Source organism: Catharus ustulatus, chromosome Z (genome assembly GCF_009819885.2).
Source record: "Catharus ustulatus isolate bCatUst1 chromosome Z, bCatUst1.pri.v2, whole genome shotgun sequence".
Classification (NCBI taxonomy): Eukaryota; Metazoa; Chordata; class Aves; order Passeriformes; family Turdidae; genus Catharus; species Catharus ustulatus.
This window is the reverse complement of record NC_046262.2, coordinates 63,260,079-63,274,741: the sequence shown is the minus strand read 5'-3', so window position 1 is coordinate 63,274,741 and position 14,663 is coordinate 63,260,079. Positions and strand designations below refer to the sequence as shown.

Genomic DNA, 14,663 nt, shown 5'->3' with positions numbered 1-14,663 from the left:
AACAGTGTGCACAAAAATTGTCACTCAAATCCTTGCTTTCTTCAGTGGCAGAGGGTTGTGCTAACCTTATGTGCTGTGACAATGTTTTCAGTGCTACTCAACCAATATCCTTAGTAGACTGAAACACAAGACAGGAGTCAGGCTGTTTCTCTGCTCCAAAAAGGACTGCTTCATGTTCTAACAAGGTTAAAGCATTCTACAATATAAAGCAAGAGTTTCTCCAAGCACAAAGCAGTAGTCACTATCAGGCAAAGCTGAGGTCCACTTAAAACACTGGTGGCCAGGATCCGTGCTTGGCTGTGAACATTTTAATTTCTGCCATCTCAGAGTCTGCTCAGCTCTGATCACACCCATGATCACAGGAAAGCAACTTCATTCATAGACCAGTCCAACTTGCATAATGTTCCCAAATGATCCACACACTCAGATGCTGAATACTAAGGCTGCATTCTCCTCCTGTTTACATCTGTTCCACAAAAAAAAAAAATCTGTCTAAAAAGTCCACATATTTCCAACAACTGCATTCTTCCACAATTCAGCCAGGGAATTCAGAAGTGGTCCCACAAACTACACCAGCCTGTTACGCACCCCACCCTACCCTGCAGCTCGTATTCTTGAGAGCACTCAAAAACAATGCACACAACCATTGTGGGAAGACATTGGTATGAGATTTAGTAGCAACTCCCACGCACCAAGCAAGAAACCTGGCCAAAGAACACAAGACATTCACACAAGTTGTTAATGTTTGAGAGGCTCTGCCTGTATTCTGTATCTAGCTTTCTATAGCCAGCTATGCTGGCCACAAGCCCAACATCCATGGAGGCAGAACCCGCCCAGAGTCTCTGTTCTCAGCTTCTCTGCCAGGCACCCAGCTCCTGTTGCACTAGTAGCTTCTGGCTTTTTCTGCTTTTTCACTTCCAATGAGAGTTACAACAACCATGAAATGCCTGTAATAAAAGCAGCTCCAAGGCAAACACAGCTGCAAGGAGAAGCATGCCAAGTTGACCTCCTGGATACTGATGCCACAACAGTCGCTACCTGATTTGAAGGAAGATACCTACGCTGATATTCTTGAATTGCTGTGTGAGTATTTGCTGTTCATGTCACTGGCTGTCACAACACTGCTGGTTTCAGAGAAAAGCTCCAATTCTGGGCAATTCGGCATGTCATAATCTGCAAAACATGGCAACAACTGTCACAATATGGAAAAAGGTCAGAATTATTTCAAGTTTTCTGATTGATCTGTGTAGCTTGCTGGGCAGATTCATTCTACCTGCTGATGTTCTGGAGCCTTGTGGCTTCCAAACCCACTGAGCCAGCACACCAGAAGGAACAGTAATTGTGAGAACAACACTGCTCCTCCACTGTGGTGGGGATCATGGTATTGAACAGCACAGAGGGATGACAATCTCAGTGCAGCAGATCTGAACTAGGACACAGCACTTTGCTTTCAGAGAACTTCCCTGAGCCTGAGTGAGCTGGCAAGTGAATATGCCTATAGGTACTTGGCTCAAAGGACATGCTAAGCACTGTCTTACCCAGCCAAGATGGTTCTGTGGAGACAATGCTGTATCACTTTGAAGAGCTTTCAAAGATGCATTTTCATTGCATGAAAGCTGAAACCCAAGGAAGAGCTGAAACTACAGAGTAACCACACTCCAAGTATGGAGTGAGGATGGGTTGAGAAAGGTGCTACTTTAGTGCTGTAGAGCTCATTGGAGCTGAAGGAGAGCACAGCTCCATCAGAGCAAACAGAAACCACAAACAAAAACATGATCACACATATTTACTTATGCAGGAGAAAGTCATATGCACTTTAATACTAACCCTGCAGGTTCTCACAGGCCTTCTCCTTCAGCTCTCGCACCACTTGCAGGCGACTCTTATGGTGAAGAAATGCTGTTTTCTGAGAATCTAGGAAGATCAGCTGACTTTTCTGAGCTGATCATTAAGAAAATCAAAACAAACATTTATGCAAGAGAAACAGAAAAGCATTTTTTACACAAGCACAGTCCTTCAACAAGCTCAGAAAAAAATCCCTCATCTCAAAGAGCATGAAAAGAAGAACAAGGAATAGTAACAAAACATTCTTTCTGTGTGGAAGGGAGAATAAAGCTATAAAATATTTTTTTATTTCCACAAACTACTCATTAAAACTTACAGGACAGATAACCATTTTCCTGGTCCATAGCTCTGCTGCCATATGTGCTCTGGAACAAGGACTGCTTGTTCATGGACATGCAGACACAGACCCCTTTGCAGCTTTTGACTGTAAGGTCTGGAAAAAGTTCCAAAGGAGCCTGACCAAGCTAAAAGGATCCCATGACACTGCAGGGCTTCAGGATGCACTGAGGAGAGCCAAGTGCAGCTAACTGAGCAGCATCAATTAGGTGAAAGCAAAGTATACTTCCATACACCTTCCAGTACCAGAATGCTGTGACTTCCCATAGACCCAGCAAAGATCTTCTTTAGCCTCTATAGCACAGAGAAATCTTAGACTCTTGCACAGACTCACCTTCCAAAATAGCAGGTTTCAAGTTGGTCTCCAAGATATCCAGTCTACCATACTTGTGAATCTGGATCAGCGAAAGAAGGTATCATTTAAGGATCTAACCCAGACCACATCCTTCTGTTTTAGCACTCTAAAGATGTATTTCCACTTCTGTTCTTGTGGTCTGAAATGCCTTACCAGTCTCAAAGCCTCTTCCCAAAGAGCCCCTTCTAAGAGCAGGAGAACCGCCTCTTCATAGTCCTAGAAGGGAAGAGCAACCATGGGTTGCTGCTGCTGTTAGTAATACATATGCAAGTAGAAGCTATTCAGATGGGTATTTCTACGCAGCAGTATCACAGTCGAGAGAGGAAAACACTATTATGCTAGCTACTTTGATATGTTGACCTCAAAAAACCCAAACAGGCAAACAAAAATCACAAACCAACTCAGCAAAACTATGTTACTTCTACCACACTAAGGGGAAATCCCTTTGGAACTCGGTCTTCCTTATGTTTCAGCTCTCTGAGACAAAAGCTTTTCATACCAAAGCATGGTCAGCCTCATGAGTGGAAAAACTCAGGGACGCAGCATTTATCCCCACCCTGCTCATTGCATTACTCAGGCCTGCTTTGCCCTCCCCAGGGGGCCCATGGCACAGACTGTTTTGCTGTCAGCATGCATGGAGTCACATGTGGTGCAGGAGAACAGAGAAAACATGGATGGTGTATCTGACTGACAGTTACTGGACATTACTGGGACACAGGCAGGAGGGTGATTACATTACCTGAGTGTACTGCTCCAGGAGTATGGCTGCCTCTGCATACTTCCTCTGTTCAACTAGTTTTCCTGCAAGAAAGTGGAGTTTCAGCTTTTCAGAAACAGCTGGATTTTGTGCCAGAAAATGAAAAAGTAGAGGAAAATCCCACTCACTGAGACACTTTCTGTCTGCTCATACATGTACTCAATTGCAATTGTACAAAATTACAGCTGTAATTTAAAAAGGGCACCATAAGAAACATTAAAGGCATGAAGGATTTAAATCATATTAAGTGACAGAAAAAGCAAATACTGGAGTATCCAGCTCTGGAAGATAAGAATCCCTCTGTGTTAAGTGGCCCTTCATAAACGTCACCTCTGAGTAAGGCTGAATTCAGGATAATGCTCCATTCTCTTCCTGAAATATACAACAGGTGCACAACACACCTCATGTCTGACACACGTTAGTGAGCACAAATTCTGTGACCAGCTACCTTCTTCTCCTTAGGACAACACACAGCTTGATGTACCAGCTGGTCCTAGCTGCTAGCTGGCTTCAAGGAAAAAACAAGATGTAGCTCCAAATTATCCAACAGCCTTTAGGGTCGGTGAATAGGCACAGCACTTGCACCATTTAATGTCTAGTAATGCCTCAGTAATGTCAGACACTTCAGCCCATGTCTGTTCCTTACAGTTAACTAACGAGGCAATTTGGAAGAGCAGTCTGGCAACCAACTGCAAGGGAGCAATGCAACGAGCAGTCAGCACTGGGCAGCCAAGGCCACAGTTTGCTTGGCAGCTCCTGGGTTGCCTACCAATCCAGCTTCAACATATTTTTTTCCTTTGAGAAATAAAGGTCATGTGCAAATGCCCAGAACCTTGGGGAAACATGGGATCTTTGTTCTCATTTAAGAAAAGCGCTGCTGAATACCGAGGTTTTCACTGAATTTTAGGAAAAATCGAAGTGAACCATAAACAATACATAAAAAGCCACTTCTGCTGTACACATTTCCATCTCTTCAAGGCCTACCTGCCATGCTCCGTGCCAGGCTGGACAGCTTATCCTTTGTGTAACCAAGCCGTGATGCCATGCACAGGGCTTGCTGCCAGCTGCCACTGCTCTGAAAAGCATCAAGTGCTTTTGCAAAGATGCCAGCACGAGCAAGTATCAATGCAGCCTGTTCATACAGCTGCTTCTGCATCAAGTACTCTCCATATGCATCACTGATATCCTGAAAGAAAGGGACAAAAAAAAAGAAAAAAATAATATTAGTAAGGTCAGTAGCAGTCCTCCATTAGTAAAAATTAAGGGCCCATCAACAAAAGCTTCTTATCCAGCTTCTTAGAAGAGTTTCTAGGCATGAAGTTTCTACTCCATTTCAAACTATATCAAGCCAAGGCCTGATGATGAGCACATGGACACACTTCACAGAGCTACAGCAAGTGACACAGGGAGGCACCTGACTCTCCAAACCAAATGCTGGGTAAACTAGATACTGCAGGAAACCAGACCCTTCCTCCCCACCCACACAAGCACTTCTTGTCAGAATGCCCCTCTGAACCAACCTACTTTAGGAAACAAACATTAGCACAAGGGAACACACAAGCCCTGTAACTCTACAGGCACAGGCTACTCAAAGCTTACTGTCTCCATGAGAAGGGGCAAGTGGATTTGACTGGAAGGATACAGGGGGAATAATCAAACACTCCCAATGAGTCACTCAGAAACAGACCTCCTCCATGAGTAAAGACTCCTTTCTGCTTTCACTGTGTTGCAAATAGACTGATTTTCTCTATTTCTCCTCTCACTGAACTTGTACAAAAGCTTATGTATTGTGTATTTACAGTATCTATATTGGATTATATGAAATGCATTTACATTTTATCTCAGCCTTGGACAAGCTGAAGTTCTTCAGTAACACTGAAACCAGTAAAGGACACTATGTACTAGGAAACAGCACATCTAAAAGTGTCCAAGTTCTACAGCACTTTTCCGAGCAGTTTAAGGATAACAAATTGTCCCCACACAATCTGCAAGCCATAGAGATCAAAGCAGGGAGAAGTCTTTCTGAGGATATGGGAGTTATTCAGCAAGACAGTGCAGCAGAAGAAACAGGACTTCCAGGTGCTCTCTGTGAGTCACACAATCAAAGGATTAACTATCGATGACCAGGACCCACAGGGTTAGTGCTGAGAGTAATTCCAGCTGTTATCTCAGAACAGAGTCTCAGACAACACTGGAATAGCAATGACCAACAGAACCTGAACACAAGCAGCTGCAGTTTCATTCCTGCCCTCATGAAAGGTGCTGAGGAGATCCAAACACATGTATAAGGGAATATCAAGCTTTGACTGACACTGTCACGAGCTTACGCACCTTGTACTCCTGAGTGCTAGAGGGGTACAACTTCAAGGCCTCAGAATACAGATTTTGATCTTTCACCAAGTTCAGAAATTCAGAGAAGTGTTCAGGACCTGCAGAAATAATTTAATTTTTGTAAAAATAAAAGAGAAAGTGTAGTCTGGGTTCACAACGTGAAGAAGCAACTAGAGATGCCTGGGTGGAAGAATACACATTCTACTACTGTAAAATCAAGGTGTTCACTTCCTTGAGGTTTTGCCAGAGAAATTAGCCAGGCACAATTCACTTGAACAAGAACAACACAAGACTTCATGTGCTTTATGACCCCAGAGGAGTAAACATTTCTTTCTTCCCACCCCAAGCTACAGGACAAAAAGCAAGCAGTAGAAGTTCACCACGCATTACCAGATGGGAAGATGATCTTGTGCAATCCTTCTCTTTCTTTAGCTATTTCCCCCAAAGGCTCTCCAAAATGGAAATGTTGCACTGCATATATGTTCCTCAGGACACCTACCACATTTGCTGAGGTGGCCAAGAGCTTTTGTGTATCTCTTCAAGTGCCTGTCTATTGTATATCGCTGATAATTGGTTTCCATTTTCCGGAGAGTATTTAAGAAGGGCAAGTATTCTTTTGGGTCCTGCAAAGAACAATAAAAACTGCAGTTGAGCTAATCTGCTAAAATCCTTATTTGTCCCAATCTTCACCAACAGACAGTCCCATATTTGAAAATATATGATAATAAAATTAAAATGGCTTTTTTTTCCCAGATGTAGGCCATCTTAAAGAATCAATTTGTGCATATACTCTTGCCAGAAATTACTAACTTGAATTACCAGGTTCCCACATGGACTTCAGCAGTATCTAAAGGCTAGTAACATTTAAATTTCAAGCCTGTGTGTCATATCTAATGTTGCTTTCTATTATCTATGATTATGTATAAATTAGTAGCTATAAAGTTGATAAACTTCCCTACACCACAGGTTATAAAGCCTGTTAACATGAATAGGGTGTTCTAAGTGATGGGCAGCAGAATCTGCTGTAACATTACAGAACTCTGAAGATGCAGATGGACATTTTAGTTCAGAAATTTTACATTAAGCCCACGGGAAGACACACGCTATCATTATGGGAACCACTAAATAAGCAAGACTCAAAGAGTACAGAACTGAGAATGGAAGGCATGCAGCTACAAAACTTCAGATACCAATCCCTCCATTCCCCAGAGCTACTTTGCCCTGATGCTCCAGAAGAGCACTGTTTCACCTTGAACACAAATAAATTTCCCAAGTTGTGCTCAGGAAGTACCAAAGGATGCAGAGACATGACACTTTCCCTGCATCATCCTAAGCACACAACAGGGCTTCTGAGCAACTGGAATCCTGACTGGATAGAGAGCCATTACTAAGAAAACATGCAGGCTGATCTGCAGATTACAAAGAACCTTTCAGAAAGTAGAAAAATAAGTTCCTTAGTTGGAACTATAAGCAAGACCTTTTGAGACTTTTCTGCCACCATGATGACTAAATCAAAGTCGTATGTCCCCAAGGAATAATCATACAATTCATTGACATCCACAAGGAAAAGCAGGTACTTTAGTGCTTCTTCTGCACTCACAGCTTGAACATCTGGTGTAACACTTTCTGCAATGAGATAAAGCAGCATATGACCTGTTACACTACCAGAAGTGGAACCCTGCTGAGGAAAGGATGCATCATCAAGCACAACTTGACATCAGGGAGGGACCATCAGACTAACAGCTTGATCTGTCTTGCGGAAGGGTTACTGTGCCTTTGCTGGGCAACTTCAAGGACCATCCCAAGCACAGCACTGAGCATTGAACTGTGATGAGCTCAAAGCATCAGCCCACAACAAAGGCAAAGTTTGCTAGTCTGAGATACTAGAATCCAGGACAGAAATTTCCTATTCCATGTTGGGAGAACTAGAGTTCCAACTGGAAAGTGAAAGCAGGTCCAACTCTGGGGTCTCTGCCAGGAAACCTAGGTAAAAGGGTGAGCTGAGGGCATGTACAGCAGCCTTTCTTAGTTGATATGCTGCTGTACCTAAATACATATCTGGTTTCAAGTACACGTCAGATCTTTGGATTGCTCCATAAACAGTCACCTTAAAATAATTTTCTGGGTGAACCACACTAACAAAGTGTTGAGGAACACATTCAGTGCAGTATCTCAGGCTGCAGCTGCACTGGGAGCTGCAAGATGAGCTCTGGGTGGTGAGAGCTCCAGTGTGAACTACCAACCCCTTGCACAACAAAGGCGACAGAACCTGTGAGACACAGCAGGAGCTGAGGATGTTCAGATTTTTGCACAGACATAAGGTATAAACAGATGAAGGTATAAACATTCTCACAGGCCCAGAGGTTCCTTTGTTCAGAGTCCCTCCTCAGAGGCTCCACCTGCTGTTTTGTTAGTTATTGCCCTGAGACTAAATTATATTAAGGATCAGGATGTCTGAGACTCTGCTATGGGAAACCTCAGGTTGAGCTGGTGAGGAATCCTAGTCTGTGAGTGTGAGGGGTGTAGCTGTGGGGGTGGTCTCAGCTCAGGTGGTGCAAATGTGACTGCCAATGGCTCCTGGGTGGTCAGATGGGGCAGTTTCCTCCTTAACAATTTTGGTTGGACAGTGAAGTTTCCTTAACACAAAGGTCCTGCAAACCACCCATTTTCAAAACTTTTTTGAGTTCCTGATACAAAACCTCGAAGATCGTGAACCTTCTGGAGAGCAATCTCCAGTTCTGGTGGACTTTTCTTGACGTGTGCTGTTAGTATTGATAGGCAGTATCTGAAAAAAAGAGAAGCAGTGAATGAAAAAGTGAGAAGGCAGAAATACAGTTTATTCCTGTTCAAGCACAGTTTGTGCAAGTTCTACTTTACGTCTTATTAAAAAAAAAAAAAAAACAAAAATTGCTCAGGCACTTTGATCCTCCTACAGGAAGGCAGCAAACATGGGAAAAGAACAGAATATACCAGAAAGGTGGTTCTACTTCGCATATCTTCCCAAATATGTCACAAAGCTGGAGGTGTGTTTTGAATAGAATGAGCTTTCTTACCATGCCAGCCAGCGTGATGAAGAGGACATACCTCTCTCTGAAAGTTCAGATAGTTGGACATAGTTTTCCAAATTAAATATGAAAATACCCTTTTTTTATTAAAGGAAAGCTTTCTAGGGTGTTATTTATACTTCCATACATTTCACATTTACTATTTCAAAATAGCTTTCCTAGCCAAGCAGATGCTTTATTTTCTGAAACAGTTTGCTGCAAAGTGTCTGAATTCTCAGGGTTCAGCAGCTACCCACCACCTGTTGCTCCTCTCTCCACTGTTTAACATCAAGCTGCCAATACTTCAGCACCATTTCACTGGGCACTGTTATTATCCTATTTTCCCAGCTTTTATCTTTGTCTGGTGTTGATTCATCCAAGGAGGATGGTTACCAAAAAGGTAACATCAGGAACATGGAGGTGATCATTTACAAAGTAACTCAGTATCAAATGGCACAGCTGATATCTTTCCAAAGGGCCGGCTGCGTCAAACAGTCAGCATCTCACCAAGATTAAAATCTTGTTCATGTCTCCATTCCCACACTGATTGATCCTGAACTGATGTATCTCCTAAACCTTTATAAGCATCTATTATTTTAATTCTAGTAAAATGGTGGTATGCTATCTGTGGAATTATTAGATGTTTCCAGGACAGCATCCTGTGGAGCACAAGCTCATTTCAAAGAACCTAAGGCCATGCAACTTGTCAAGTACAAGACGTCAAGGACAGCTTTGCTTCCTGCTAATGACCTACTAGAAATCTCTCTAATGGTTCCTTCACGTACAATAAAAAAGTGCTTACTTTTGAGGGTCAATGTGTTCCATGGCAACTCTCATCATGTCACATATCAGGTTTACTTTTTTCTGATCAGGATGCTGGTGTGGCTGGCTGTTACTGCTACCATTCAGAGATGGGTACATACTCTTCGTGAAATCTTCTTCTCTAGAAAAAAATCAGGTAATGTGAATAAGAGCACCATCCACCGTCTAGCCCAGAACAAAGACAATAAGGTTAAGGAACTCAAATGCATGCAGAAAATAACTACTCATTAACTACAAAGCTAACAGGAAGCTCTTCAAAAATCTCTATTAGTCCAAACTGATTGTCAGCCAAGAGAGGCATTTAGAAAAACCCCTGAAACTGGTCAAACAACTACTTAAGTAGCACCAAAAAAATCAGAAGGCAAGATTTAAAAGATACAGCTGTCTTCTACTAAACCCACTATGGACTTACCCACTGAACAATTAAAAAGAAAGCCATTTGCCATTATTTTTGGTCAAGTCAAAACTGAAAATCAAACCAAACACCTAAGTGATAGCACCAGTTACTACTCAATTACTGACTTTAGCAAGCTTGAGAAGTCCTGGAACTACCATCACCATAAAGCCTCATCACTGAGCCTTTAAGGAAAAAGTCAGGGGACTTGGTTTGAGGATCCAAGCTAGTATGTTGGTCTCAGACTAGATATGCACTGCCATAGTTAGTCCCTCCCCTCTTTATGAGGGAACAAAACTTTCTCTGTTCTCATTTACTACTCTACAGCAACCTAGCAGAGAAGCCAAAGCACTCAGATAATGCCCTAATTACTTACTGCAAAAATCTAATGGCTGCCTGAGAACTGGAATTCCCAAGAAGACACACTATTCCTGAGACTACTGAGCCTTTATGACTCAACATGCCAGATTTCTGATTCCTTGCACCCACATGGAAGAGTTGCCAATATTTTGACAAAATAATGTACCTCCACTGATTACACATTCTTCCATTTGCAGACTTATACTTACTTCAGTTCGGTGAAAAACAAGTTGATATAGTTCACAGAATCTATTTGCCTGATAAAGGTTTCTATGTTTTCCAGAAAAACCTGAAATGAACAAGAGTATTACCACTGGTATTCTGAACACTAAGAACATGTACATCAAGTACAAAAATAAATTCAGAGATCTTGTCTGGAAACACAGGATGAAGGAAAAGCTAAATCGGATCTGTCTGTACGATGATGTAGCAGTGCAGAACAGCCATCACTGCTGAAAGCAGGAATGACAGCACCACCTACACTTTTGAGCGCACTGTTTGGTGGATTCCAGGGCCGGTTAGTCTGACAAACAACACAGGAGAATTGGGCAGACTTGCCTTGGGATTGTGGTCGTAGAGAAGGTTGAGGTTGATTCGCAGCTTCCTCATACACTGAAAAGCTTCCCTGAACATAAGCCTGGAGGAATGAGTCAAGCAGGACAGTTTACATAGTGGATAAGATGCAAATAAAGGCAACTGACTAGAGCTAAGCACGGAACCAGTGGGAAGAGAACAGCCTACACAATAAGCTGTGCAGACAGCCTTCCAGAAAAATGTGCAAGGTCAATACCGTTCATTGCTGACCCATGCAGTGGGACACATCAGCTTGCAAGGTTGATAAAGCAATACAGAACTTAGATTGTTTTTATCTCCATTTAAAGAGAGTGTTACATTTTGTATCAATTTCCCTTTCTCAGAAAATTTAAATGTAAATTAATTCAGTAAAAATGGAAAACAGCCAGCTTAAGCCTGAAGTGGTTGTCTGGAGAATGGAGCAGATGAAGATTTCTCCCACCCATGCAATTTAAGCACATGTAATAAACCCTTCAGTGGTGAAGTGAGAAGTACTGGCACAGCTGAAAGCTAGCCTTCTAGATGGTCACCCTAGAAAAAAATTTGTTTCCTCTAACAAGGTCAATTCCTCTGAGTTTAGCCTTCCTCTCTTTTCCAGGTCAGTCAGTCTCTAACAGCTCAGACTGTGGGAGGGAAGACAAGAATACAACAGTGCCATTTACCTGTCTAGCCACTTCCGAATCTGGGCAAGCACCAGAGCACGATGGTGAATGGTCTCCAGATTTCCTCTTGGCATCTGTAACACAAGATCCACACAATTACTTACTTGTAGTTACTCTGCCTACATTGTGGGAAAGTGAGGACTGGCCAATTTCTTAGGCCTGTCTGCTATTTGAAAGTACATGGGCCTATTCACTCACTTCAGAGGATGTGCACTTTCAACAACCGTGGAAAAATACCTGAACATTCTCCCAGTTCAGAAACATTCCTATCTCAGAAGGCTGAACTCTACCCAACCAGGCATGACCTACAGCAATCTGATCAAGTTTTCATGTTAGCCCTGCTCTGAAGAGGATGTTGGGTTCCACACTTCCAAAAGTGCCTCTCAAATTACATCGTTCTCCATTCTGTGAACCTCTGGTGGTTCTGAAGACTGAGTTCAGCAGAAAACTAAAGGCCAAGGCTAATGGAGGGCTGCTAGTAAGTACTAGGAAGTGAGTCTTGAGATTCATGATGAGTCCACAATATGTAGCACTACATTACCTCAGTCATTAGGAACTGAATAGTCCTTCTCTGTTTTGCACATATCTATCTGCCTGTAATGAACCTAACTTCCAAAGAGATGCTCAAAATCCCTCTGCATCCAGTTGGGAAGCTGGAGATCTGTGAGGTGCTGTGCTGCAGCACTGTAGGGCAGCAGCTTTGTAGCACTGCACTGTTTGCAGGTTGGCCTGGTGGCCACTGTGATGGGCCCCTGCACATCCTAATAGCACATCAGCAGACATGGGCAGAGAGCACTGACCTGCAGCACCACCTTTGTGTCCTGGGGAACAACAGTGACGATACGTGAACCTCGCTCCACCTTGCGCAGGGTCTCACTGCTGGGTGCAGCAGCACTGCTCAGGCTAGCCTGGAGGGCTGAAGACAACATTTATCAGCACACATGGCACACGCAGCACGGTGCTCCATTAAGGACCTCCTATGCTGTAGGCAAGGTTGTACTGAACCAACCATGCCACCAGTACAGCAGCAACCTTCAACAACTCCTGACACGATGAGAGCTTGCTGAGTGCTAATGACTGCTGTACCTGTACACAAAGCAGAGGTGTCCTCTGCACAAGAGGATGACAAAGGTCAACAGACCAGAACAGAGTAGCACTGAAGAGCGTAAAAGGACCAACAGGTTGTTGTCCTGCTTTACCAAGGTCATCATACTTCTCACAGCCAGTCACCACCAGAAGTTCTTTCTATATTAATCCACATACCCTCAAACAGCACACAGACTTCTTCTTTTGGACATGCAGAGAAGGGAGAGAATGCAGAGTCGGGCTGTTAGAAAGTGTTAGAGTCAACTACAGCACAAATTCTCTTCCCTGTGAAAAGCATGTGATATATACCAGCTCCTGGAGCTCCTTGCTCTCTGGTAGATTTCTGAAAGCAGCTCTCTTACTCTCATCTCTTAAACACTTCCTTTGAGGAACCCAAATACAACAGGTTTGGATGTGAAAAATGGGGACATCTTGTGTTTCCAAGACAAATGCTACGAGTTAGCAGCAGGCAGCCAGTGCTGACACTTACCCTTCACTGATAAGTTTTTCAAGCAGAAGCACTGACAGGTGTGCGTGTTGGTTGTCACCAACAAAAACTCATTGTATGTTGCAAATGATGTGATGTTAGAAGCAACCTGTAAAAAAATGAAGTTTATCACAGTTTAGACCAGAACAGGGAAGCTGCCTTTGGCAGAGGAAAAGGGTATGAAACGATGAGCAAAAGCTTTGTACCTCAACATCATTAACAAAAAACCGGCAACGATCCGTGAGGCCCAGGATCACCTCCTGTAATTAAAATAATGACAACTATGAGCTATCAGCATCACAACCTCCAGGCTTTTACAACACTGACAAGCACTGGATTGAAGTACCTCACAATTAGGTAACGAGTACCTCATGTGAATTACTTAGAGAAGCCAGACAGCAAGTCATCCAACCTCTCTTCAAAGAGGACTTAAACCTGAACATCCTTAAACACTGCTGGTTGAAAACCCAGCTTGGAAGCGGAAGCCATGCTAGAAATTTAGCTGCTTTTCTATTCAGCAGAATAGAGAGGATACCAGAGGAATACCAGAGGATTCTAGGATACCAGAGGAAAAGCATCACTACAGAGCAGAGCAAAGCAGCTTCCTTCAGCTGGACGCACACTGAAGGAAGGAAACCCCTGAAATAACAGCAAAACAGCTAGTCATTCCTTAAGCTGTTGTAACTATCAAGAAACAATCTCCAACAAGAAAAAACAGGACATCTGCAGTAACAGTGCAGCCATATTTGCTAATAGGTTAAGTTCAAATAAAAAAAAGCAAAATGGTTCTTTCAAGAAGAGTGTGGTAGTAACTGCTAGAAATTTCCATCTGAATTTTCTTACTCTTTAATGAAATTATTCATTGTATTCATAGAATGGGGTGATTGGGCGTTAACTGCAATCCACCAGAAATGCTCTAGAGAGCAAGGGAAGATAAGCTGTCACCTCTACAAAGGGCCTTATGAAGAACATCATGAACTAATATCACTGGGCCCTGGGCAGAGGACCATCGTGTACTTTTGGCACAGAGAACAACTGAGTAGGGAATTTAATCTGCTCGCAGTCTTACTTACTTCACCGCTGATCCTTGTGATGGAAGTCTGCACACAACGGTAGGGGAACTGAACAGCAGAGCTACTGCTACTCCGCCAGGGCTCAAGAACAGGAGTAGAAGCCTCTAAGGAGCAAAGAAGATCTAATTGTTTTCCAGCCAATCAAAAATTCATACATTAAAACCACATGACATGAATCTTAAGAAAACCAGAATTGGGAATACGCTACACTATCTGACAGAGGGGAAGAATGCTGACACAGAAGTCCAGGACAGAGAGGACAAGAAGGTGGTGACTTCCAGGGGCTCAGTAGCACCTTTATTCCACTGTGAAATGAGAGAGAAGATCTATGGATGTGGCAGTATGTCAGCACTGAACTTTGTGTATGTGCATATTCTTGTTAACATATGCATGTGTATAAAATTACCTTTAATTCAATTCTGACACAAATCACTAATTTCACCCCATTTCTGGGAACAGAGGAAATATAAAAGCAGCACCAACTACTCTGCAAGAGTCACTCATGTCCCTGAAAGTCAAATCACCTCACTAAACCCTT

At 42.9% G+C, this 14,663-nt stretch overlaps 1 protein-coding gene across 1 annotated transcript in view; it reads right to left on the bottom strand.

Annotated features, from left to right (window-relative positions):
- Window positions 1–14,663, bottom strand: part of ELP1 (elongator acetyltransferase complex subunit 1) — a 32,147-nt gene that overhangs the window by 3,501 nt on the left and 13,983 nt on the right. Inside the window, exons 15-32 of the mRNA XM_033084833.2 lie at window positions 14,126–14,229; window positions 13,259–13,312; window positions 13,056–13,161; window positions 12,280–12,395; window positions 11,480–11,553; window positions 10,803–10,881; window positions 10,454–10,533; window positions 9,471–9,611; window positions 8,324–8,409; window positions 7,102–7,250; window positions 6,124–6,247; window positions 5,625–5,722; window positions 4,278–4,479; window positions 3,276–3,337; window positions 2,690–2,752; window positions 2,516–2,576; window positions 1,828–1,941; window positions 1,062–1,173 (exon numbers count right to left, since the gene is read on the bottom strand). Of these exons, the coding sequence (XP_032940724.1) occupies window positions 1,062–1,173; window positions 1,828–1,941; window positions 2,516–2,576; window positions 2,690–2,752; window positions 3,276–3,337; window positions 4,278–4,479; window positions 5,625–5,722; window positions 6,124–6,247; window positions 7,102–7,250; window positions 8,324–8,409; window positions 9,471–9,611; window positions 10,454–10,533; window positions 10,803–10,881; window positions 11,480–11,553; window positions 12,280–12,395; window positions 13,056–13,161; window positions 13,259–13,312; window positions 14,126–14,229 (1,825 nt within the window). The remainder of the gene's footprint in view (window positions 1–1,061; window positions 1,174–1,827; window positions 1,942–2,515; window positions 2,577–2,689; window positions 2,753–3,275; window positions 3,338–4,277; window positions 4,480–5,624; window positions 5,723–6,123; window positions 6,248–7,101; window positions 7,251–8,323; window positions 8,410–9,470; window positions 9,612–10,453; window positions 10,534–10,802; window positions 10,882–11,479; window positions 11,554–12,279; window positions 12,396–13,055; window positions 13,162–13,258; window positions 13,313–14,125; window positions 14,230–14,663) is intronic.